This window comes from Anolis sagrei, chromosome 1, assembly GCF_037176765.1.
Source record: "Anolis sagrei isolate rAnoSag1 chromosome 1, rAnoSag1.mat, whole genome shotgun sequence".
Taxonomy (NCBI): Eukaryota; Metazoa; Chordata; class Lepidosauria; order Squamata; family Dactyloidae; genus Anolis; species Anolis sagrei.
The window spans coordinates 122,185,209-122,210,960 of record NC_090021.1 but is presented as its reverse complement, the minus strand read 5'-3'; the positions used below and the strand labels follow the sequence as shown (position 1 = coordinate 122,210,960).

Sequence of the window (25,752 nt, the reverse complement as noted above, 5' to 3'; positions counted from 1 at the left end):
CATGGACTGGGACCTATTGATCTATTCACAGAAGTGAGACCTATTGATCTATTCATATTTGCAAGTTTTCTAACTGCTAGGTTGGCAGAAGCTGTGGCTAACAGCAGGAGCTCACCCTGCCCCCTAGATTTGAACCACAAACTTATCAATCAGCAAGTTAGGCAGCTCAGTGGTTTATCCTGCTGCACACCAGGGGGTCCTGCATAGATAAAACATGATCATAAAAAAACATAACACAATGCAGTCCTGGTGGCAAAAGAACAAACAGGATATTTGAGGGGAGAGGGATTGTTGATGTTTTTCCTATGTGAAAGATTCTGAATTGAAAGTGCTGGGGAGGCAATGTGAAAGAGCAGGGAACACGCTGTTCACCTGTGGCCCAGACATATAATTTTCATATCAAGCATTAATGACCAGTAACTTGCCTAGAGAGATACTCATTCATTTCATTTCCAGGCATTTTGTATTAGCTGAACCCTTTTCATCATGACCATACAGTCACCATGTAAATGACAATTGAGGCTCAGCAGCTGAGGGTTGTCACTGAGGTTATTAGGAGCCCAGCAGTGGCATGACTCATTTCTTACGCTATTTACAGCACGAGGGGGAGCAACTCATCACAAAGGAGGTGTTAATGGCAGGCTACCTGAATCCCTATAGACGAACGCCGGCTCTTACGGAACTCCTCCGCTTTTGTCACCAGGATGGCCTTGTCACTGGTTCGGACCGAGGTGCTTTGGCTCTCTGACATGTGGCGTTGTGCAGCTGCCGTTTCCAAGGCCAGGTTCATGGCCTTGTTACTATCCAGGCTGTCTGTGGAGTTGTACATCCCTCGACTGTCTTGCGGCCAGGGGGAAATCCTCTGAGTCCGACTATCATGATAGGCATCCTGGGTGGATTCTGTGCTGCTCTGTGCTGTAATTGAGATTAGTGGCTTCGAGGTGGTGCGAGGGGGTACAGGCGGCGGTGTTTTTTTGTAACTCGTATAAGTCACAGCTGCAAAAGAAATTTGGGACAAGGAAGAGCAGAGAGAACACAATTAATTTCAAAAAATACACATGGCTGTCAGCAACAACACAATCAACCGGCTGATTACTCTGCTTAAAATTGACACAATTATGTAATAAACTCATCCATGGACCTCACAATTGGCATAAATCTTCCCGCAGACAGAGAACAGGCAGCTATAGCAACAGGTTGATTTCATTTCAAAGAGGAAACAATGGCTGCAAATGTTCCTCTTGCCCAAACGGAGCCACCATGAAGATTAGAAATGAACTAGCAGGGAATTTCTGCAAATGTCTTTCAGCCTGAGTTGGAGGGTCAGTAAATGCAGACCCAATAAGGCATGCTCATTGATTCAGACCGCAAGTGGCAGGAGAACAAAGGCTTGCTTTTTCTCTTTGTCTCCGTTCAAAGCCAGGCGGGCTTCCTCAGCCTGGTCTAATGGATTAAAAGACAGTGTTTGACAATATCATAATGAAGCTGAGTTCCCAAGACTCGAAGCACAACAGGAGAGCATTTGGGCAATTTTTAACTATGTGAGGAATTAAGTTCAAGTGAGACCGAGAGAGAGAGGGAGAGGAGAGGAGAGAAAACACAATGAATCAAACAAATGCCCTTATGATTTATGGAAGAGGGAAATGGTCAAAGATGAATTATGCTCCCAAAAACCCATTTCCCTTCTTCTGCACAGTGAAGTGGTTTGCCCTCTAACTAAGGAGGGAGGCTTTAAGCCCTCGGAGTTTTATGCTCCTTTTTGTCACCTAATAAAACTCTGAGAAATGGCTCAAGGGAAGGCTGCAAGAACAGGTAACTAAGGGGCAGGGACTTCAATTACACTGTGTAGTGAAGTCCTGCTAACCTCCTTCATCACTGCAAAGTCCCTGTAGTAATGCTGTGTTAGAGTGAAGGATGAGGGAGTATGTGATCCTTTCCTCCAACACCCCTTTGCCAACCTGCTTTCCTTTCTTTCAGTCTGCTTCAGGGGCTCCTTCTGCTCCATGCCACTTCCTGAGAAAGTTGTATTGCACAGGAGAGTAGACTATTAGCATCATAGAGTTGGAAGAGACCTTGTGGGACCTCCAGTCCAACCCCCGGGCAAGAAGCAGGAAAATTGCATTCAAAGCACCTCCAACAGATGGCCAACCAGCCTCTGATTAAAAGCCTCCAAAGAAGGAGCCTCCACCACACTCCAGGGCAAAGAGTTCCACTGCTGAACTTCTCTCACAGTCAGGAAGTTCTTCCTCATGTTCAGATGGAATCTCCTTTCTTGTACTTTGAAGCCACTGTTTCACGTCCTAGTCTCCAGGGAAGCAGAAAACGAGCTTGCTCCCTCCTCCCTATGACTTCCCCTCACATATTTATACCTGGCTATCATGTTTCCTTTCAGCCTTCTCTTCTGCGGGATAAACATGCCCAGCTCTTTAAGCCTCTCTTCATAGGGCTTGTTCTCCAGACCCTTGGTCATTTTAGTTGCACTCCTCTGGACACATTCCAGCTTGTCAACATCTCCTTTAAATTGCGGTGCCCAGAATTGGACACAGTATTCCAGGTGTGGCCTGACCAAGGCAGAATTGAGGGATTTGCTATACACAGCAGCAGCGTAACATGTAGTTTGCCCCTTCAGAAAGAGGTGGAGCAGCATTGAAATATCTGAATATAGATATCTAATCTTTTTAAAAGTCATTTATATGAGCTGTCTTTCCACCTTTTAGGATTCTTCAAATTGCCCTATTTATGCTCTATTGACCAATGAAACACAGGATGCTAGAACAGTCCTGACAGTAAATTTTTAGCTCCTCCCCCAAAGCTCCCAAACTCCTTTTAAAAGTAAGGAAAACTTACCCGGCCTCCATTACAGTGCTGCTGGAGCTCTCCCAACATGTAGAAGTGACACACCAGGAGAGTGCGGGGGAGGGGAGTGATTTTCCTCCTCCCCCCAACTCTCCTGACACATTATTTCTATGCGCCAAGAGAACTCCGGCAAGACTGCAATGGAGACCAGGTAAATCTTCCTTACTTTAAAAAAGAGTTTGGGGGCTTTGAGGAAGAGGGGTGGGATTCCCCAAGTTTTCCGGATTAATTTAGTCCAGAAAACTGTGGGAATGCTGTCTGGATTGCAATCCAAACACCTGAAGTAGTGGGTTTATCCCATGCCTTCCAAGAAGGCATGGAATAAACCCACTCTCTAATTAATTCCCGCAAATTCATAGGGAGAATATGTCTCTTGGAATCTCTAGGTCTTCCAAAGCAACTTTATGGTATGCTGGAATTAGAAGTCAGGTTATTTAATGGCATTTCGCCATGGCTTGAGGTATCCTCAGTCAGGCTAAGAATGAATCTGCTGTGGATATGTTTTTAAAAAAATATATTATTATATCTAAATTTCCTGCCCTTTGTGACACCTCAACTGACAATTCTAGCTGCAAACACCTCTCTGCAGATTACGATCCATAGCAGGTGGGATTTGGAAAGTCCTCCAACCATTTCTTTCATACAAAAATGAACAAAACTAGGCAATTTGGAAACCGTGGTCTAAACTTGTGATGCAGAGCCATTTTGGAACTGCTACAGATGCAGACCTTGCACATTGGGGTTGGAAAGGTTATAGCAATATAAACTATTTTCCACTGGTCTACAATACTGTGAATTTTAAAGAACTAGACAACAAAAAGGGGAGTGTGATATAGTGATTTCAGTGCAAGACAAAGGACCTCATCACATTTGGAAAATTGGGTTGTTGTAGATTTTTCCGGGTTATATGGCCATGTTCTAGAGGCATTTTCTCCTGATGTTTTGCCTGCATCTATGGCAAGCATCCTCAGAGGTGGTGAGGTCTGTTGGAAGTAGGAAAAAGGGTTTATATATCTGTGGAATGACCAGGGTGAGACAAAGGATTCTTGTCTGCTGGAGCTAGGCGTGAATGTTTCAACTGACCACCTTAATTAGCATTTGATGGCTTGGCAGTGCCTGGGGGAATCTTTTGTTGAGAGGTGAATCACCTGTCCAGAGTTGTCCAGATGATGTTCTGGCCATATAACCCGGAAAAATCTACAACAACCCAGTGATTCCGGCCATGAAATCCTTCAACAATACATTTGGAAAATTCCCTATCGTAGAACACTACGCCAACACAGCTATCACAGAGCATGCCAGATATCATCACATGTAAATGTATGCTGTTTTGTCATGGCACTATTGTGTGCTTTTTGTGAGCCGCTCTGAGTCCCTTTCGGGGAGATGATGGTGGGGTATATATAAAGTAGTTGTTATAATAATAATAATAATAATAATAATAATAATAATACTGACACAAAAGCACAGTATGCCACAGCAAACGAGATATATATGCTGGATTTCATATCACAAAATCACAAATCGAACACTTCCCAAGCGTCTAGGACTGTGTGATGTATTTTTGAATGATGTGCATAGATTCAAGTAAGGTGGCCTTTTGCAGTTGACAGATCATGATTTTGTCAATGTTTATTGTTTCCAAATGCCAGCTGAGATCTTTTGGCACGGTACCCAGTCTGCTGATGGCAGCTGGGATCACCTGTCCTGGTTTATGCCAGAGCCTTATTATTATTATTATTATTATTATTATTATTATTATTATTATTATATTTGGAATCTAACTTTACCAATCTAACTTTCCAAAGAAGTAACTATATAGTAATTTTATAGCTACTATATAGCTACATAGGTAATTAGAATACTTTCAAACTCTATGTCTGCCTTGTAACAGACCAAAAAGTAAAGAGGGCCCTTAGAGAAACTAAACTATCCACTCCTAGCTTGAAAAAAAGCTGTGGGAGACTGAGAGAACACTGAGACATATTGATAATAGACAGCTGAATAATTGGGGGGAATATAGGATGAGAAGTGAGACTGGGGAAGGAGGACTGAAAAGGGAAGCAAGGATATGATGTGGAAAGACGGAAGGATTTAGAGACATTCGTTTTGCCCTTTGACTTCTCTGCAAAGATGAAATAATACATATTTTTATATTTGCCAGCCTGATGTTTACTGACTGTTTGCCAGAGAGCTGGCACCTAGGGTTGGGAGGAAGTAGGACTTTTCTCAATTTGCCAAAGCTTCTGAGGAAGAAGTAGCTGCTTGTTTTCTTTAGCAGATTCTTATTTGGAGAAGTAAATACAATGCAAGAAGAGGCTTATCAAGTTCCCCTTCCAATGGAAGAGGGTCAATCTGTGACATGCCTTGTAAGTATGCAATGATTACCCAATAATTCCTCAAGCAAAATTCTCAAAAGGTTTAAACTGTTGTATAACGGAGTATATGGTACTTATTCCCCATTTAATCTTTCATGTTACAGCAGTCTCACATGTGAGAAGACTGAATAAATTGCAACATAATTACAAAACATTACATATATTCAGTTCAAATTTCCTAGCCATAAGCCATAACAAAACTAAAAACCACAAAACATGTTAAAACACATTAGCTGTAAAACATACAGAATTGGATATTTGCCTGAAGAAACTGCAGAACAGTTTTCACAAAGCTTCAGGACAGAATGGAACTAGTAGGCTCAGATGCACATGCTGCAGTCCACTGAATGAGTGGATCAGATGCAGATGTAAGAAGATGGGAGTAGTTACATTCAGGGGTTTTTTTGTTTTTTTTTGCAAAGTGCCTTTTTTGCATACTTGATTGTACTAAAAATAGATTCAGTGATATCAATGAAAACTTGACTATAGCAAACATGGTCTGTATTCTGTACTCTGTTATTCTGCTGCTGTTATTTAGCCCCAATTATTCAGAATGGGAATTCATTTATGCAATTGCTTTGCAATACATCCATAAGATAGTAAAAAACAATAACCCCGTTCTGTGGTACAGACCAATGATATCAATAGGTCTGGACTAGAGTATACAGTACCATGTTTCTGTGGAAATAAAACATTCCCATAAAATGATCTCTAGCAAGATTCCTAAGCATTTGTGGAATATAATCCATAACCCCAAAATAAGACATAGTAATCCAAGCTGAGGCATAGAGGGGGACATAGAAATGCAAGAACTTTCTGCAGAGGAGGTGGAGTTGAGTCCGGGCCTCCCTCCTTCTCACTTCCTGCCTTCTTCCGCCGCCCTCCTCCTCCTCCTTTTCCTCCTCCTCCTGTTCTTTCTTCCCTTCGGGACAGGCCAGGCAAACCAAGGCTTCCTCCTTGAGGGGGTGAGAGAGGGCATGAGTCACCGGCTCCAATGAGGCCGTGCTTGGTGGTGCTGCTGCATCCTTTCAGCCCATTCCTCGGGAAGTCTCCTCAGTGAAGTGAGGAGGAGGACACTCTGCTTTAGGTATTGTGTGTCCTCAGGGGGAAGAAGTAAAGCTATGGTTGCTGTTTTATACAGCACTATATTTGAATAAATGCAGATTGCTGTACCATATTTAATAAAAATAAGTAATCCCCTGAAAATAAGTCATAGTATGTCTTCTTGAAGAAAAATAAATATAAGACAGTGTCGTATTTTCAGAGAAACATGGTAGTTTTTGAACCCAATGCTAATCCACTACCGCAAGGTTTTATTGCAATGAAATATTATTATTAATATTATTACATTTATCACGACAGCCGCCAGAATTGTTTTCACGAGGGAATGGAAACAAGAATTAAGTCCGCCCATAGATGGGTGGTTAGACAAAATGAGGGAGATAAAAGATATGGATGAATTGACTTTTTTGCTGAAGAAAAATACTGGTAATACTTTAAAAAGAACAAATTGGGATAATTTCTACAGCTATCTGGAGAATTTGCAAAAATAGAACTTACGATAGACATTTTTACTTAACATTTTTATTGACAATAGAAAGACATTAATCAAGAAGATGGAATGGAAGTCATTTTTAATCATTTTTATCATTTTTTCTTTTTCATCTTTTATCCTTTCTTTTTCTTATATATCCATCACTTTTCCTTCTCTTTCCTATATTGTTATTGTTCTCACTCTTTTGTTGTAATTATTATAAAATTTAATAAAAATTCTTTCAAATAATAATAATAATAATAATAATAATAATAATGGCAATTCAGTGGATACACAGTTCTTGCAAGTAGGGAGAATTTATCATATGAGAATTTACATATTCAATAATTTGAGCATGTGCTGCTGGTTACATATCTTTTAAATTGGGGTGAATATCAAGAAACAAAGATTTAAAATTATTTGTATCCTGATGCACACCACTACAGAAAGAAGAATGGAGGTGTATCAAAATACAGTAAAAAAAAACAACCTAAATTTTATAGACCTCTTCCTCATGCTTTTGCTAAACCCACAAGCAGTAGCTGCAAGGTCGCAATCTTTTTGCCAGCTATTGAGGTTCAGATGTTGCAAAGAATGTTGTTCAATTATGTTTAGCACACTTTATATTAATTCACCATGTTGGATGCCATGGCAGATGTACTAAATTCAACAGCATTCCTGGAATTGACTTTGCTTGTATAATAACTACTCGCAGGAGTTCTCTCAGATCTTGCACATGTGAATTCGCAGTGATGAGATTTGCAAGGTCAGCCTCGTACTTGCACTTGTACTTGTATAACATGTAGAGAACTTGTTCTATTCCCTGAGTTCATTCTTTGTTTGGCTGAACTAGCTCAGAAAGAACTAGCCAGCATTCTCCAAAGTCGTGTTAAGCATATGTTGTGTTTTCAATTGGGCATTATATTATGTCTTGCTTTGCATTAGCTGAACCAATCAAAATATCTACAGATGGGAAGTCAGAAGCTTCATCCTGATGGGAGTTTTTGCCAAGTGGAGCTCTGCTTCATGGAACTCTCAAAGGTGTATCTTGTACAAATCCTTTCTTAAATTCCTTATTTAAAAGCAGCTATCTCCCTTATTTCCAAGAAGTACTATAAACACTAGCCTAAGTGAAAAATATCTAGGCTAAGAAAGACAAAATTTCACTTGGATTTCACCTGCTACCTCTTTTTGAAAAATATACGGGAGTCTATTCCACTCTCTGCATAATAAGCTTCTTTTATCAACGGCTCAGGCATGCCTTGCTTCCCAAGCATGATAGTCTAAATTCAGGGATAACACACATGTTACAGGGACTTGTCTTGAAGCCAGAGAGATTTTCCTCTCCATCCCAAATTAAGTTGCAACCATCAGAATTTTTCAATTAAGCCTCCATTTTCTTAACATGTGTTTGAATGAAAGGTGAGATGAGGGTTAATAGGATCTTGGATCCCAGGAGTGGCTTTGCCGAGTTCAAAGACGTTACGTTTCCTGGTTTATCCATCGATGCAAGGAACACAGGAACAGAGAGACTGATTTGTGTCTCCACGAAGATCTGACCTAAATAGTCGGTACCATCATTCAATCAAATATAAGTCAAGGTACTTAAAGGACAAAAAGGGGAAACTTTTCAGATATTTTTGCACTGATTTGAGGTAAACAGGACTGACCTCAGTGATTTATAACCGTTTCATGTTCCGTGAATTTGGAACTCTCTGTGTTCTAATTTATGGGTCAGCTTTAAAAAGCAAAGTCAGTTTTGAGTTATGATAGTTTTGACTGTAAATATTTCACTTTCTAATTACATAATGGCCTCATTCAAAAATATCCTTTGACCTCATGTCTCACTTTAGGGATTTTACTTTCATATTCTACTGTGACATTGTTTAAATGTGTTGTGTGTTGAGGAAACACTTCTGGCATCCTGTTTTACACTCTGATTTTTTTAATTAATAAAAAGGAAGCATGATGTAATACAGAGGAGGACAGGAAAAGGGAATATGACTTATATTTTATAACTTATATTTTATTAATTCCAATAAAATATAGCTTAAAATATAGACTTAGGCTCAGTTGTGTTTGAATACTTAATGGTCAATATTTTAATGTATTTTTATAACCTTGTTGGTTTACTTAATGTTAATTGTCTGTACTGCGATTGTTTGTTTGTTGCCATCTAATGATTGCCAGTCATAAGCTGCCTTGAGTCCCTGTTCGGGGGTTGAGAAGGACGGAATATAAATGTTCAAAATAAAATAAATAATAAAAATAAATGGCATAAATGTGGTGTTTATAAATGTCCTTCATTGTTAAAAGAAGGCAAGCAGTAAAGTAACACAGATATATTTTGTTTCCAATCCAAAAATATGTTTCTGGTTCTATGTAAGCAGTGAGATCAGCCCAACAATTAGGCAGCATTAGACAGCCATCAATTACTACTATTTTCCAGATAGTCTTCCAGAATCATTCCTATTCTTCTGAACTGGAAGCTTGGTTCTACCAGCTTAACACAGCACCTTTGGTAAATATGTCATATTTTGCAGGCACAGAGACAGACATCCTAGGTAAGCATCACATGTGTGAATCTGTGACTTGTGACACATGTTTATACCAGTTTTGCCGTACTGTAGCTCTTGATGAAGTCTACAACAAGTAGATACCAGGTGGAACAACTGAGCAAGTGATGGCAACAGACTTAAATTCAGAGTTGGTTGATCCCTATGGCCATCCCTATGTTGAGGATTCCTCATCGTCAGAAGAGGAAGGGGAGCAGGGAGGTGCTCAGGTCTTGGAGGGAGAGGAAGAAGAATCCGACAATGAGGATTTGCAGGTGCCTACTTTTGTAGAAAGATGGAGGGAGTCAGAGAACAGGTGGCGGTCAGCTCGATTAGCTGCTAAAAGATTGATGAACTAATTGGGTGACACCCTAAGCTCTCCTGCGTGGGGTATAAATCAGAAGCAGGAGAACTTAGCTTTTCACTGCTAACAACAACTCTGTTACTGTTGGGACCTGCTTTGTGACTCCGTGATCTGTGCCTTTATTGTTTGCTGATTTTGCTGGGACTTTGCAAAAGACTTTCATTGGTGTCTGTAGTAAGACTTCCTTGTTTTCTTTTTCAATTGCATTTGGTTATTTTGTTTGCTGGACTAAAGAAGTTTTCTTTTACTTTCAATTTTGTATTGAGGCTGTTTTTTAAGAGCAAAACAGGACACCCTACAGCCTTTAGACCAGCGATTCTCAATCTGTGGGTCCCCAGGTGTTTTGTCCTACAACTCCTGGAAATCCCAGCCAGTTTACCAGCTATTAGGATTTCTGTTGAAAGCCAAAACATCTGGGGATCCGCAAGCTGAGAACCACTGCTCTAGACAGCCAGCATGTTGTAGTGAATGTTGGACTAGGGCTCTGAAGAGTAGAAACCGTGGTTTGACTTTCTGCTTATCCATGGAAAGCCCACTGGGTGGCTTTGACCAAGTTACACTTCACCAGTCCCAGAGGAACTAATTCTTGCCAAGAACATCCCATCTTAGGGTTCTTACAAATCACTTGTAAGGACACAACAACAATAGCAGCCTATAGTGTTGGTGTCAGATATACCCTACTGATAGCACTGACATCAAATTAAATTAGTATGTTGGTTCATTTTGGTATATGTGATAATGTGTGTGTGTGTATGCATAAGTGAACCGTTCTCTTAAATTCACTATCCAGCCATTCTTGGTCCCAATGATGGAAAAGTTCCCCCATCAGGATATGAATGCTGAAATCAGCTAAGCTTGGGGTAGTAAGAGAGGATATGGTGCAGAGTTCAGGTATTTTTTACAAAGGCTTTGAAAGTCCTGCAGAAATGCTTTGGCTTGGGAAGAAGGCAGCCCTGACAACAAAATAGCTAAACCTATTCTAAATAGACACATGAGTGGGTTGAATATGATAAGAATGCTTCCACTTTAAATATAAAACACAACTGGACGGGCGGAGTGATGGAAGACTCGACTTCAGTGAGATATGGGCTGGTTGGTAAGTTAAGGAACAAACAGATGCGCATATTTATTTACCTGAACAGCTTTGTACTATCTTATCTCTGTAATGCCATTCCTTGCCAATAAATTACATATTATTTGGAAAAGTAACTACGGCAATTAGGGAATAACAAGAGAGTAGAAATGAGAGAATGACAGAGTAGAAACAATTGTTAAGGGGACTATTCAGCAGTTCAGTGAAAGATAATAAGGTCAAATGAGAACTGTGATTATCTGGGTAACAGTGAATAATAGAAGCCAGGTTTTTACTCTGATTCTATTTGTTGAAAACATCAAACCAGCCGCCCACCTTTCTGTTTTTCTATTTTGCTCTTTCTCAGATTGTGAGTTGTTTGAGAACAGAACCACAGCCATCTAAGCCCATTTGCTCAAACCATTTCGGACAGACTTGGTTATAAATCTACTTAAATAATTCAACACATACCAAAATAATTTGTAAAAACAGATCAGTGTACATAATTTTCCATAATTTATTTTCAGTGTAGCTTTGGGGTTTTCTGGGTGCTGGATTGTTTGTTAATAATGCTTTCACATTTCTGAATCGAGTATTTGAAATTTCCCCCTGAAGTTAGGATTGTTATTCATCATAATATTTTCATATATATATATATATATATATATATATATATATATATATATATATGATTCACATAGGATTAGTTCTACGTTCTCTAGAGAGTTTTCTGCCCACATATCTTTCGATTTTGTAACTCCTTTTAATAAAATTTTAAAAAGCACAGGTGAAATATCAGCTAGATATATTTCTTTCAAATCAAAGTACATACAAAGCCCATAGATCTGATTTGGCAACCATAAGGTAAGCTCATTAACCACTGGGTATCTGAATCTTTATAATTCTGTTAACTTGGATAGTGAATTTTATACCCAAAAGCACCAGATCCTGTATGATCTTGGAAGCCAAGTAAGATAATTCCCGATGAGTACTTGAATGGAAGACTACCAACAAATACCATGTGCTATAGGCTCTATTTTTGAGGAAGGAACTGGCCAAACCATTTCTGAGGGCCCTTCCACACAGCCTTATATCTCAGAATAGCAAGGCAGAAAATCCACATTATCTGAGTGTGGACACAGATAACCCACTTCAAAGCAGATATTGTGGGAATTTCTTCCTTCATATTCTGGAATATAGGGCTGTGTGGAAGGGCCCTGAGTATTCCTGTTTAAGAAAACCTATGAAATTCATGAGGTCACTGTAAGTTGACAGGTGACTTGAAGGTCCACATACACAAGCATAAATATTACACAGAAATTGGGGTATGATGAAATAATATTTTATTTCTGTTATTTCAATAACAAAAAATGTCTCAACTCTAACTATATTGTAAACTATATTGTTACATATTGGTTTTTTTTTTCAAACTTAAAAATGATGCGAGCCCTCGGTAATTGCCGGAGTTTCATTCTAGGACATCCCCACACTCCCCAAATATCAAAATGTGGACCCGCAGTATCTGCCAGCGTTTGGTTCCAGGATTACTCAAAACAGGTACACACATGGATTCCAAAATCTGTGAAAGTGCATGTCTCATCATATATAATCATGCAGCAAAATGATGCCTTTTACATAGATGGTGACTAACCCAAAGGTTTGCTTTGTGAAGTTAAAAAATCAAGCTGTGATTATTTGAATTTGTGGCTATACAACTGTGGAATACAGAGGTCTGACTGCAATTGTTATATTTTGAGTAATATATTAACAAATCTATTGGAAGTGTATGAGACAGAGAGAGAGAGAGAGAGAGTCAGAGGGGTAGAGGGGGAAGGAAGACAAAGACAGATGGACAGGTTGAGGAGACACAGTAAGAGACGACTGAATCTTGACAAGTAGTTCATCTTTTGGATAAAAGAAAAGCCTTATACACAGTGTGAGTAAGTGCAAGATATTGTGGATTAAGAAGAGCTATTGCCTTTGGCAGGAAGTCGGGACACTGGCTAGGTGGCAAGAAGGATCTGTGAGTCAGGGGCCTAAGAACTTGAAAAGAAGGAGATTGAGGCAGGAACATGTGCCTTAAGAACATAATAGATAGAAAAGGGAGGACCAGAAGTGGTAGTAAAAGAAGGAGATATGCACTGCGTATGCTCTATATTAAATGTGCATGGGCTCTTAATATATTTTAGATCTAGGATGTGAAAAGGATAAATTTAAAACAAAGGAACAATATGAAAGGAATTTCACTTACTGAAGCTAGAAAGGAGGTGGAAACCTAGCCACTAGATGTTCTTTGCCATTCCCACACTCTTTGGGTCTTTGAGAGTTGGATTCTTAATGTCCTACAGAGCTTCAAGGGGGCTAATTAGGCAACTATTTGATAGGTTGTAGCTGTGCAGTAGATTGATTTGGTTGTTTTAAAATATGCTCTGACATGCCTTCTAAGGGGACAACTCAGCAAAGAGACTCTGAAGTACTGCTAGTCCATGGAGAAAAGGCCATGAGACTAGCAATACTACATAATGGATAACATTCCTTGTTTATTAGGGTGTGGAATCTTCAACTTGCCAGGTCAGGAAGCTCATCCCACTTTCTGTTCAGCATACTGGCTCTCTCCACTCTTCCTGGCCCTACCCTTCTACTAGGCATTCCCCCTGTTATTCAGTTGCTTCCTCCTCAAAACGTTCCTCCAACCCACTAGTGGGAACCAACGGCTTCCATGTCACTGGGACATCGAGTCCAGATACAGTGAAGACATCTGCCCTTGCGCTGTGCTATTCTGCTGCTGAGTATCCATGCCCAGTGTGGAACACATCTCACCACACTAAAACAGTGGATGTGGCTCTTAATGAGACATGCCGCATTATCACGGGGTGTCTGCGCCCTACACTACTGGAGAAATTACACTGCTTAGCCGGTATTGCACCACCTGACATCCGCCGGAAAGTAGCAGCCAATAGTGAAAGGACCAAGGCAGAGACATCTCCAGCTCATCCCCTGTTTGGGTATCAGCCAGCACGTCAACGACTTAAATCTAGAAACAGTTTTCTAAGATCTACAGAGACACTCGCTGGAACACCTCAGCAACGAGAGCAAAAAATTGGCAGGATCAAACCCAGAACCTCAACCAATGGCTGATACCAAATGAGAGAATCCCCCCTGGGCACACAGAGGACTGGGCGACTTGGAAGGCGCTGAACAGACTGCGCTCTGGCACCACGAGATGCAGAGCCAACCTTCAGAAATGGGGCTACAAAGTAGATTCCTCGACATGCGAGTGTGGAGAGGAGCAAACCACTGACCACCTGCTGCAATGCAACCTGAGCCCTGCCACATGCACAATGGAGGACCTCCTTGCATTAACACCAGAAGCACTCCAAGTGGCCGGATACTGGTCAAAGGACATTTAATCAACTACCAAACTCACAAATTTTGTATTTTGTCTGTTTGCTTTGTTCTGTTAGAAATGTAATATAATTTGACTGGTTGTCCTGACACGACAAATAAAAATATTGAGTCCATTCTGAGTTTTAGTAAGAATTTTTAAGGAGCTGTTCAAAGATTTTTCCCTAAAATAGGTCCAGGAACCCAAATAGCTCCAGGTAGATTTTCTGGCTCCACAACCAAACAAAGTAGGAGGAGAGAAAAGAAATGATCATGAAAGAGAAATGTCAGAGAGGTAGACAGAAAAATTTAAGAGGAACCCAAGAAGAGGAAAGAAAGAGAAAGAAAAAGTACAAATAGTGCTGCTTCAGTCATATTCACTTTTGAGTTTGTCCTTCCCTTTTTTAGCTTTGCCATGCAGATTGGGAGCAGGTGACAAAGTGTTGCCCCACCTTCAGTTTATGTGCTGAAGTTTAACAAAGCTACAAGCAAACAAGACTCCAAGGTCACCCCCCTTGAACACTTGTGCTGCAGCAGGAGAGATGTGGGCAGATGCTGAAGCAACTGAATGGCTGATGGACAGCTCACAAAAGATTCTATTTTAGTTTAGTTAATTAGCAATAAATTGCAGTGTAGCAAGTGGTTAGCATCCTCAAGACAGCTAAGTATTGACGGAGGCTGTATTGTCCCCTCCCGACCCTCCCCAGACAATCCTTATTTCCATCTGATAGGAAATAGAATTTACTGTTCTGTGCACTAGTAAATGTTGGCACACTTTCAGAATCCATAAACATTGTGCCATGCATACTCTCGATACTTTATGCGGAGAATGAAGAGTCAAATAATTCCTTAGAGCTCTGGCAGTACTAATTAAGCAAAGTCATGGGGTGAATCATAATTATGGAGACCTAGTATATATTCATTTTATTTCATATTGATTTTTTTTGTATTTGTACATCTACAGGGGATTGCCACAATATCTGCAATTTTAACTGCATCTGCCAAATTACTCCCGCCCCTCATCTCCCTTCCCTCTTTCTATGTGTCTGTGGGAATTCATTTAATGCAGATGTTTTAATTTTAACATCAATTTATTTGGTGGGTGCAATTAATCATTGTTTTGCAAAGCTAGGCCTGAAATGAGATTGCTTTCCCACATTCTCAAAATGCTTTTCGGAATAAGGATATTTTTCAAGCACTCTAAAAGTGTGGAAATCTGTTAATTATTAGTTATTTGCATGTAATGGAAACACAAGCCTTCAAAATTTAAGGTCATATTTTTAAAAATGCCTAGTTTTTCAGCCTTTTTTTAGGCTGAAAAAGTCCCCCTTGGCTTATATTCAAGTCAAGGTTATTTATTATTTTACTCGTTGTTGTTATTATTATTACATTTATTATTTTACTCTATTAATTATTTTCATTGCATTTATCATTTTGCTTTATTATTATGTTTATTATTTTACTCTGTTATTATTACATTATTTTACTCTATTATTATTGGAAGGATATGTAAGGACATTTACATTGAAGAAGATTAGAATAATGGTTTAATCAGAATTCGATAATCTTATCTTAAATTACAGTTTTATGCAAATATTCAAAAACATTTAGCCTACTGATGCCTCAATTAAAGTAATTGTATTGGTATCTATTTTTATTTTGAAATTTACCAGTACCTGTTGCATTTCCCATAACTGGCTTATACTCAAGTTAATAAATTCGTCCAGTTTTTTTTTTTTTGTAAAATTAGGTGGCTTGGCTTATATTCGGGTCAGCTTATATGAGTATATATGGGTATGTGGTTTTATAGGAATTTGGGATTCTAAATCCCCAAATGCCCTCAGATTTGCTCCATCACATGCAGCCCCCCCCCCCAAAAAAAACAACTTCCTTTCACATTGGTAATATGTGACTGAGTAAAATGTCTTTGGGGCATAAAACAGTAAGAAAGGGGTTAAAACCTTCCAATAGACTTTCAAAATGCTTTAATATACTGACATGAAACACAACAATCCATTGAAAAGCATTAAAAGAAATTGCACTGGGACGTCAGGGTCTGCACTTAATCTAAACTGAGTTACAATTGAATTGATAAAAATATTAAATGACTGTGTAGTACAACATTTTAATTGTGTTTTTTAAAATTCAACATCCCAAAATACATTAAAAGAAATTGCACTGGGATACTGCAATATTAAAAAAAAAACTTTTTCATCACAGGCCTGTATCTCTCCCCCTCCCTCTAACTATTGACGTAGGACAGTTGGCCCACAATGGCATGTAGTTCTTGACAACATTGATAAATAACTTGCAACAAAATACCACAATCATTCTCAAATCTGCCTTTTGGACATATTTTATTTACAAAAATAAAATAAAATGAAAACAAATCTCAATTTGTGTATCTTCCTCCAAGCATTGTAGAGAATTCTTTGTAGATTTGTAATTTAGCCTTTTCTTGAGGCTATACATAGCTGAAGGTTGGCACTCCTAATGATGCAAACAGACCTTTAGGGAAATGTATCCACACTGACTGAGAAGGGAGCTTATGAGAATCTTCCACAGCATTCAAGAAATCAGCCCAGAAAACACTTTAAAATATCTGACACTGTGGGATGATTGTCAAACAATGGTATCTAATACTTAACAGTTCTAGAAAGTTCATATGTAATGGCATTGCAAAATCCTCTACTTAGTTAAATAACCTTGCTTGCCCCACTTCCAGTGGAAACATCATTCATCCACATTCCAATCACTGTTAGACTAGATCTCCTTCTCTCTATGCAGCAGATGCTCAGTAAATTAGTTTTAGAGGAGAATTATCATTGTGCCAGTAGTATCGCTGTTCTAAGTAGTGATCATGAATATGGAACATTTACCCAGTTTTACTCAACAAGCGTACTGTATTGCATGATGCCACTATCCCACGCCATTCATGTGATCAGGGATAATGGCAATTTACCACATAATGACCTTTGGTATCACACTCCTCCAAGAGTTGTGTAAGTGTGATGCTTCAGCAATCTGAGTTCAAATGACTGCACTTCTCGTTCAGCAGGGGAACTCTACCATGCTGTAGTTCTGCTGCTGTGGATTTTAAAAAATCTGTTAAGAAAACTTGCCATTCCAACAAAATGTGGTTAAAAAAATTTAAAACAGTTTTATTTCCCTATAAGGAAAGAGTGGGAAAGGAGAATGATCCTACTCTCTGGCATCGCTTCTGTGGCAGCATGCTGGTCAAGAAATAGCTGGAGATCATTTGCTCCAGGTAAATAGTGTTACAGTGGTAAGATTAGGGACTGGGTTGTTGGAAAAAAGTCAGAGGCTGGCAATGAGTTGTGCATAGCACTTAATAGACACGACATCAAACTTCTATGCCAATTTGTCATCTCTGTGCAATAAAGTCCTGTATTCTTTGATGCTGGCCAATAAAGGATTGCAACCTTGATGGTCAAAACATTCTAGGTTTTGAATGGCAATAAAGCAAGCATAGGCAAACTAAGGCTACATACAGCCTTCTGGGCACTTACCTCAGGCCCTCCTTATTTTCCTTGTCCTCTTGGAATAAGGACATGGTGGCCCACCACATCCTTATGCCAAAATGTCAAGGGAAGAAGGCACACAGCAGCTGAGAGCCCTCTGGAGCGCTCTCATCCACTGCGTGTCTCACCCTCCTCCCGGCATTAGGACAGTGCTAGCAGCTCCATCTTTATGCCATGAGGACAGCTTGAGGAAGTCGCACAGCAGCTGAGAGCCACCCGGAGCACTCTCAGCCACCACCTGTCTCACCCTCCTCCTGGCATACTGCTAAGAAGACAGCTCAAGGTGCAGGGGAGGAGGATCGGGGCAGTTGCCACATGTCTTGCCTTTCTTCTAGCATAAGAAAAGGGTGAGCAGTCCCGTCCTTATGCTGGGAGAACAACCTGAGCACGACCCCTGCCCTTTCCTGGCCCTCTCCACCCAGCATGTGCCTGGTCTCCTGACTGGGACTGCAATGCAGATCTAAGGCAAAAAAGTTTGCCCATGCTTACAATTGGGCCTAAACGGTTCGGGCCCAAGCTACCTATCCGAACGTATCTCTGCCTATGAACCCACCAGAACTCTAAGATCTTCTGGGAAGGCCCTGCTCTCGATCTCGCCTGCATCACAAGCACGGCTGGCGGGGACGAGGGACAGGGCCTTCTCTGTGGTGGCCCCTCGGCTGTGGAACGTCCTTCCCTTGGACATTAGATCAGCTCCTACGTTAATAGTGTTTCAAAGAAAACTAAAAACCTGGCTGTTTGAACAGGCATTTGGATAAACAGTGCAATGAATACGATGAATATAGGAACAGAATTATAGACGATGAATTGGATCACGATTCTAGTTACGAGACGTTAATGTGTTGTATTGATGTGTCATTACTTTGTATATTATGCTCTTAATGGTTTTTAAATTGTATATTGTTATGATTGTCTTTTTGCTCTTGTTGTGAACCGCGTTGAGTCGTCTACGGGCTGAGAAACTGCGGTATACAAGCAAAGTAAATGAATAAAATAAATAAATAGAGGGAGGCAGTTTCCAACTAAAACAGAATTTGTTTTACTCTGTTCCAATTGTTCTGTCACTAAAATCCCTTTTAAAAAAGGTATGAATTTTGCACATGATAAATCCCAAATTACAAAAATTCTCATCAGTCCAACCTCCGTCAAGATTTCTTGACACCTGAAAACTTGCTTTTCAACCATTTAAAAATATTCTTTCCATCTCTACACAGTGATTACCTTTAGACTGCAGAACCAAAAGCCCTGTTAGATGACAGAACAGCCAAATGAGAAAACTGCAAGCTGGATATGATTGCCAAATATCCCAGATGTGAATCTTTGGATACTCTGCAATATGGTACCTGTGGGCAGTGCTTCCTATACTGAACATTAGCGTCTATGTATAAATTAATCAGCAGACTCTCAGACAAATTCACTAAAATCAGAATTTTCATTGAGAATCAGTGTTGTAATGTTTCAACGATAGGAAGAAAGGCTTTAGGTATCTCTAACACTGGTGCCATTCATGATGTAACAACATCCAGTATTTTGTGTTTCAAGTGACCTTGAAGGACTTTCAAGTACTGTGTCTGAGGACTATGCAATTTTGGTGGCATATTTTTTTCCAGCTGTGTGGCCATGCTTGAATGAATTGTGTTTAGAAGTAAAGGCAAAAATATATAATTACCATCTCAAAAGTATTTTATAACTGAGTGTCAGTGAACCAAAAGCTGCCTGATTCTTTTCCTTGCTTCATTTTTAAAACTGCTTCCTGCTATTTTCAAAACAGCGTCCTGCTATTCACCTGCACTTAAAGCAGACTGACTCCCCCACCCCAACTGACCTCCTAACAGCTGGTTTTATGGGGTCACCAAGATGATTGATTGAAACTGCTCTGCATAATTCCACGGAGCACGACCTTATTCAACTTCCAAAATGCTATTCTTGCTGCTGCTCACTTTGTCAGCCTCAAGAGCAAAAGCCCCCACCTCTCCTCTCGATAACCTTTAACTTCAGCCAGAATGGTTGAGGATGTTTGTTTTAAAAACAGCCTTTCAAGCTCTATCCCACTAATGCAGCTGAAGTCAACTGCCCAGCTCTTGTTATCAGTTCCCGGGATCGAAATTTAAGAGACCAGAAGCTGAGCTTTTTCACACTTGGGGCTTTCCCTTGGGGAGACGTTCTTCTTGATGGTCTGCCAGCACCTCTTTGATGGTTTTCAGGATGTACTACAAGACTCATTTATTTCTTTTAGTGCCTTAGTGTCTTCGATTTCGTGCTGCTTTCAGTTTGGACTGGTAAAGGAACTCTACTGCCAATGTACACTGAAAACCTAAGGATGTTTACTAGGATTTAAAAGCTATTTTGCTTAACAGAAGGACTGATTCCAATAGCTAATGTAAGCATTTCCCCCAATTACTTATTGCTCAACAGTCTTGCTCCTCCAACTTTTCAGCCACAATGCACTAAGGTCGTGTTTAAGGTCCTATATAAGCCGCTCTGAGTCCTCTTCGGGATGAGAAGGGCGGCATATAAATGTAGTAAATAAAAAAAAATATGTGTTGCTGTTATTTCCATTGAGTTCAATATATGTTGATTCTATGACCAAAAGGCTTCAGTTGCCCTGTTCAGGTTTTGCAAATTCAGGACTGTCCCTTCCATGATTAAATCAGGCCACTTATATGACCTCATCAGACACGGGCAAAATTGGCATTATGTGCCGGTTTACCTTCTCCTTTACGAAGGAACCTGCCAGCTTCCATTACAGAATGCATTGCAACTTCCAACGGGGCTCCATTTTAAAGGGGAAGGTGAATGGGTGCATGCTGCCACCATGGATCAACAGGAGGAAAACAAGCAGTGGACACTTCCTGTTGTGGGATGGGGACATCAGTGAGTCAGGTGATGTGAGGCATGGGGCAACGAGTTACCCACATCCCCAGATGGACACTGCCAGAATTGGCACGATCTATGGTGATTCCAGCGGCACGTGTGAAAAGGTTCATAGGGTGATCTACCGCTTTTCATAACTATAACTTATATGAAATATCAGTTTCCTTAATAATGATTCATTTTCTTAACCTTGCTTAAAAAGGTTTCATTCCAAATAAACATAGCTTATATGGGCATGTGAAGAGAGAAACACACTGATTCTAAACAAAACTTAACCATCCATTAGCTCTAATGAAATTGGAAGATTGGCCTTGTCCTAGACATTATTTATTTGTTTACATATTTATCCAGAATAGTTCTGTACTTGCTTTCTAGTTTGAAAGTTGTTTTTTTCATTATTTGCAATCCAATCACCTTGGAAGTCCTTTACAATATAGCACAGAAGCTGTTATCTCTCAAGCTGGGGATGGGGTGGGGGTGGAAAACTCTCTGAGAACTTTATCACATGCGCCAATTGTCCCATTGTAATCAAGCTGGTTCAATTATGGGAGCTTCCTGGTTTTGCACCAATTTTTATCACACTTATTCTGCATTAGTGTTTTAGCGCTACTTTGGAGATCCATGGTTACATGATGTATTTTCCCCACTGCCACCATAATGTTGCCTTCTGACCCCTGCATTTTTCAATTTTTAGAAATTTCTAAATTTCACAATTAGAGAGTCCTTTACTGTGGGGAGGCATCTTCCTGGTGAATAATGGCTGTCATTCGTTCTTTGACAGGGATGGGGGAAGAGCTGCGTACACAGTTCAGCATCCTGCTAAGGAAGGAACAGGTGTTCTTCCTTTCTGGGGAACAGAGGGAGTAAGAGAAGGAAGAAAGGAGTGAGGGAGGGCAAGAGGAACAAATTCAGCAGTGGTACCATAAAATCATGCCTATCCATACCACATGACTGCCTGAAAAGCAGAATTGCAGCAGGAAGAACTTTTTGCCGTAAATCTATTGAGAAAGCAGTACAACTGGGAGGTGCTGATGGGTGTCATCCATCAAGTAAATGGTGCACTCCAAGAACTGATGGAATACAAAGCAGCAACAGGAAAGGTACGTTGTGGTGTGATGACTAATCATCCCATGGAAAATAGCTTTACGTGCTTCATGTGATAAAGTCCTCAGAGCCAGGGGCCACTTTTCACATTAGCCAACTATTCAAGGGATGTGTTTTTTGTTCCTATTTTCCAAAATAACATTATCTTCACCTATATAAATTTGATTTAATAAAATAGATTAAAATTAGCTGAAGTTAATTAAAAGTAATTCTTTATGACATATTATTAAATGTATTTTAAATTCTCCCACTCATTAATAACAAGTGACACTCCTGTTTAAACAAAATTAATTATTATCAAATTTATATTTCATCCATAAATAAAAACTTCTTAAACTGAAATTAATTGATATTGACTGTGATACTGATGAATGATACTAAACTTAAGGAAATCAAATTGCCCATGATACTGACTATGCTAATACTTATAGTACATTTAGTTCTTTCCCCCATTTATTATAGTGCATTTAGCAGCTTCCAGCCAAATTTCAGCATGTTTCAAAGAACAAATTCTAGAGTTATTTGGGGATTGAACCAAAGAGACCACAAGCTAGATTTTACACATCTGCTCTAAAGCAATCGCCTAAACAGATCTGGATATTATCCTGCACTCTGCAAGTGTGGCAAGCAATCTTTTTAGGCTTTATAGTATGATGGTTTTCATTTATTTCCTCTGCGAAAGCCTCTGGTGAAATGCCAGTCAAGAACAGCTGTTTATTTTTTTCTTACTAATTTCATTCAGAGCAAAAGAGAGAAAGCGGCTATATAACTTATTTCTCCATTCTTTCATTACATAGTCCCTGCAAACTCCTTTCCTTTAGCTATCCCACAAGCAGTTCTATGATAAATCAAGAAATGTAAACAATGTTTTATTGATCTTGGTGTGTTCCTTTTTCATTCATCCTGTTTTAAATTCTATTTCAAAATAAAAAGATGCTATTCTACAGAATAAGAAAAATTTACTTGAACACGCCATGGTGACTAGCACCCCCCTGATGTTTTCAGCCTCAAAATCCAACCTAGACAAACACCTGGACTGCACAATAAGAAATAATTTGAGCAAATGAATTGCTGTGCTTTAAATATTTTATTTATATTTGACAATATTTTGATAGCCCAGCATCTCATATGTACAAATAAAATCAGGGAGGAACAAAATCTTTATCTTTCCAAGCAAATGACTCTATATTTGTTTCCACAGATATACACTGAGAAAAAAGTTTTGTAAAAAACAAATTATACCTAAACATACTTATATGATGTCAAGTTCTGTTTTCCATCTTGAAGTGTACTTTAAAATGCACACACATGTGCACACACCTCTTAGAAATGAATTAAACATTTAAAAATATTACCCAATGTAGATATTATTCAACTAGGCTAACTAAGACTTCAGGTCAGAATTACAGAAAAATACATTCAGAGGTTAAGATCTTCTGGGGAGACCCTGCTCTCGATCCCACCTCCCTTGCAGTTGCGGTTGGTGGGGACAAGAGATAGGGTCTTCTCAGTGGTGGCCCCTCACCTGTGGAACTCCCTCCCCAGCGAAGTCAGGTCAGCTCTCCCCCTCCTGACCTTCAGAAAGAAATTAAAAATGTGGTTATGGGACCAAGCTTTTGTACAGTAATTTTTCAGTGCAACAAGTGATTACAGAATAGTGCAGTGACGACTGAAATGGCCTCAGATTATTATTTTTGACTGCATGGTTTTAGTGATTGGTTTTAACTTTTTGGTTTAAATATGTCTGTTATTTTATTGTATGTATGTTACATGGCATTAAATTGTTGACTATTTGTAAGGCCGCTCTGAGTCCCCTTCGGGGTAAGAAGGGCACGGTAGATATATAGTAAATAAATGAATGGATAAATGTACTTTTTTTTCATATGATGAAGAGGAGTCAAGCATGTGGTCTCTGATTTCCCATTGAAAATTGTGCAGTCAGAGGATGTGTACTGATAAGCTTGTCCTTACCTTGAACTTTAAGTCCAGTAAACTTATTAATAAGTAACATAAAAAATCTATTTTTCCACAAATATAAGGCCACAGATACAAATTGCTGCAGGTCTATGCAACTATGTCAGATTTGGACCTAAGAGAAATCCATTAAAATATCTAGAGACGATATCGCATTAATGTTCTAAAACAGGAGCTTTTGCTTTGCTATCATGTGACTGTCTCCTGCAGAATTGTGGGACATGTAGTTAAGGACGGGGACTTTGGAGTTCTCAGCTAGAGTGCACCTTGGCTTTCCTAAACTACATTTCCAGAATTCTGCAGGAGAAAGTCCTATGATAGGAAAGCAAGAGCACCTGTTTTAGAATGGGAATGTGATATTGTCCTAGGACTCTCCAGCATTTCAAAAACCTTTTGCAAGTTTATTCTCAACCTCCACACCAGAGAGCCTCAGTTAAAAAGTTCTGGAAATAATAATACCGATCACTTAAACCTTCTGATGCTGAAAGATTGACCTTTGCCTATTGCGGAAAAATAGAAATCAATACCACTATAAGAAATGGATAAGTATAAGGCTGTGGCAGGCAATCAGATTTCATGAACATCCAAAAGGTCACAATAGCAGTTGATGGTGGTATTCAGAACACGGCTGTCTTCCTGAGCATATTAGATCACTGGTAACTCCCAGCGCTGTGCTGCTTCTTCATTTTTGAACCCAATGACCCCAGACTCCTGCATAAAGGCATTTCTTAAACCACGGTAAGCAGCAAGGAGCAAGAAACTGAAAATCTCCATGTCAACCAAGTTAACAGCAGATAAAATCTGTGCAACTGTGATTCTGATCAAATGCTAGTCAATATAGATGTCTGTTCTGACACTTTCACACATACAGGCAGCCCCCAAGTTACAAACACCTGACTTACAAATGACCCATGGTTAAGAATAGGGGTGAAACAACAAGAAGTGAGAAAAATCTACATCTAGGAAGGAAAAATAACTCCTAGAAGAGTTTTCATGGGGAAAAAGGTGTCTTCACTGAAGTTTTATCATCAATCCTGGTTTCTAAAACAATATAAATTTTTCAAATCCAACAGGGACCTTCCCACCAGATCTATTGATCTATTCACATTTGCATGTTTTCGAACTTCTAGGTTGGCAGAAGTTGGGGCTAACAGTGGGAGCTCAACCTGCTTCCCTGATTAAAACCAGCAACTTTCTGGTCGGCAAGTTCAACAGCTCATTCGCTTAACCCACTGCAACACCACGGGTTCCTTTTGTAAGCAGATTATGTATCAAAATATTAAGTGAAATCAGACTAGCAACAATCTCAAATGTTCAAGTTTATCAAGTAAAAATATTAATTTATGAGAACCACCTTTATGATTTGCTATATTAGGAAACAATAATAAAAAGATTCATTAATCTGATATATGATTAAAGTTCGCAACGATTCAAAGCAGTTCCATTTTCAACAAATTTAAAGTCTGACCTTTCTGCCTTTTACATAAAAGCCTCTATACATATCCAATTATTTCTAACATGCTGTTCTATATTTAATTTGGGCAGCTTCAAATTAATAAGTAAATGGCCATTTAAAGTGTGAAAATAATGTGCAAAGAAAGTGCTGTCCACGGCAATTCAGATGCAGAATTATGGAAATAGTTATTCTATCATTTGGGAAGCCAATAACTCAGTTTGGAAATTGAAAGTTTCACTTAACGTGATAGCATATAATCGTTACACTTCCTTGGAGAGCCAACACACACACATACACAGTTTCCCATTGGAATAGTCTTCTCATTGTAGCATTTGCCCAGTCAGCAAGGACAGAATTATGCAACAGTATGGATAATTTATGTGCTGAAATTACAAATTACAATGCCTGCAAGCAAATTCAAAATTTCCAGCCTACAAAGATTTAGTGATGTTTAGAATGATGAACTCGCTTCCTTCTCTATAGACATTGTTATTTAGATTAACATATCAGAACAATGAAATATTTGAAGAAGGAATTACCTGAAGAATTCATGAGACAGAAAAGGTATCTTCATGCGTAAAGTGAAAACCAAACACTTCCCAAATTAAAAAATAAAACACACTTTGTTCTAACAAGAAGAATTTTTAATTATACATTAA

General features: G+C 39.3%; 1 protein-coding gene across 6 annotated transcripts in view; it reads right to left on the bottom strand.

Moving 5' to 3' along the window:
- Positions 1-25,752, bottom strand: part of DLGAP2 (DLG associated protein 2) — a 532,593-nt gene that overhangs the window by 42,279 nt on the left and 464,562 nt on the right. For all 6 annotated transcript variants that reach the window (XM_060752711.2, XM_060752710.2, XM_060752712.2 and 3 more), the window contains one exon: positions 647-996. In XM_060752711.2, the coding sequence (XP_060608694.2) occupies positions 647-996 (350 nt within the window). The remainder of the gene's footprint in view (positions 1-646; positions 997-25,752) is intronic.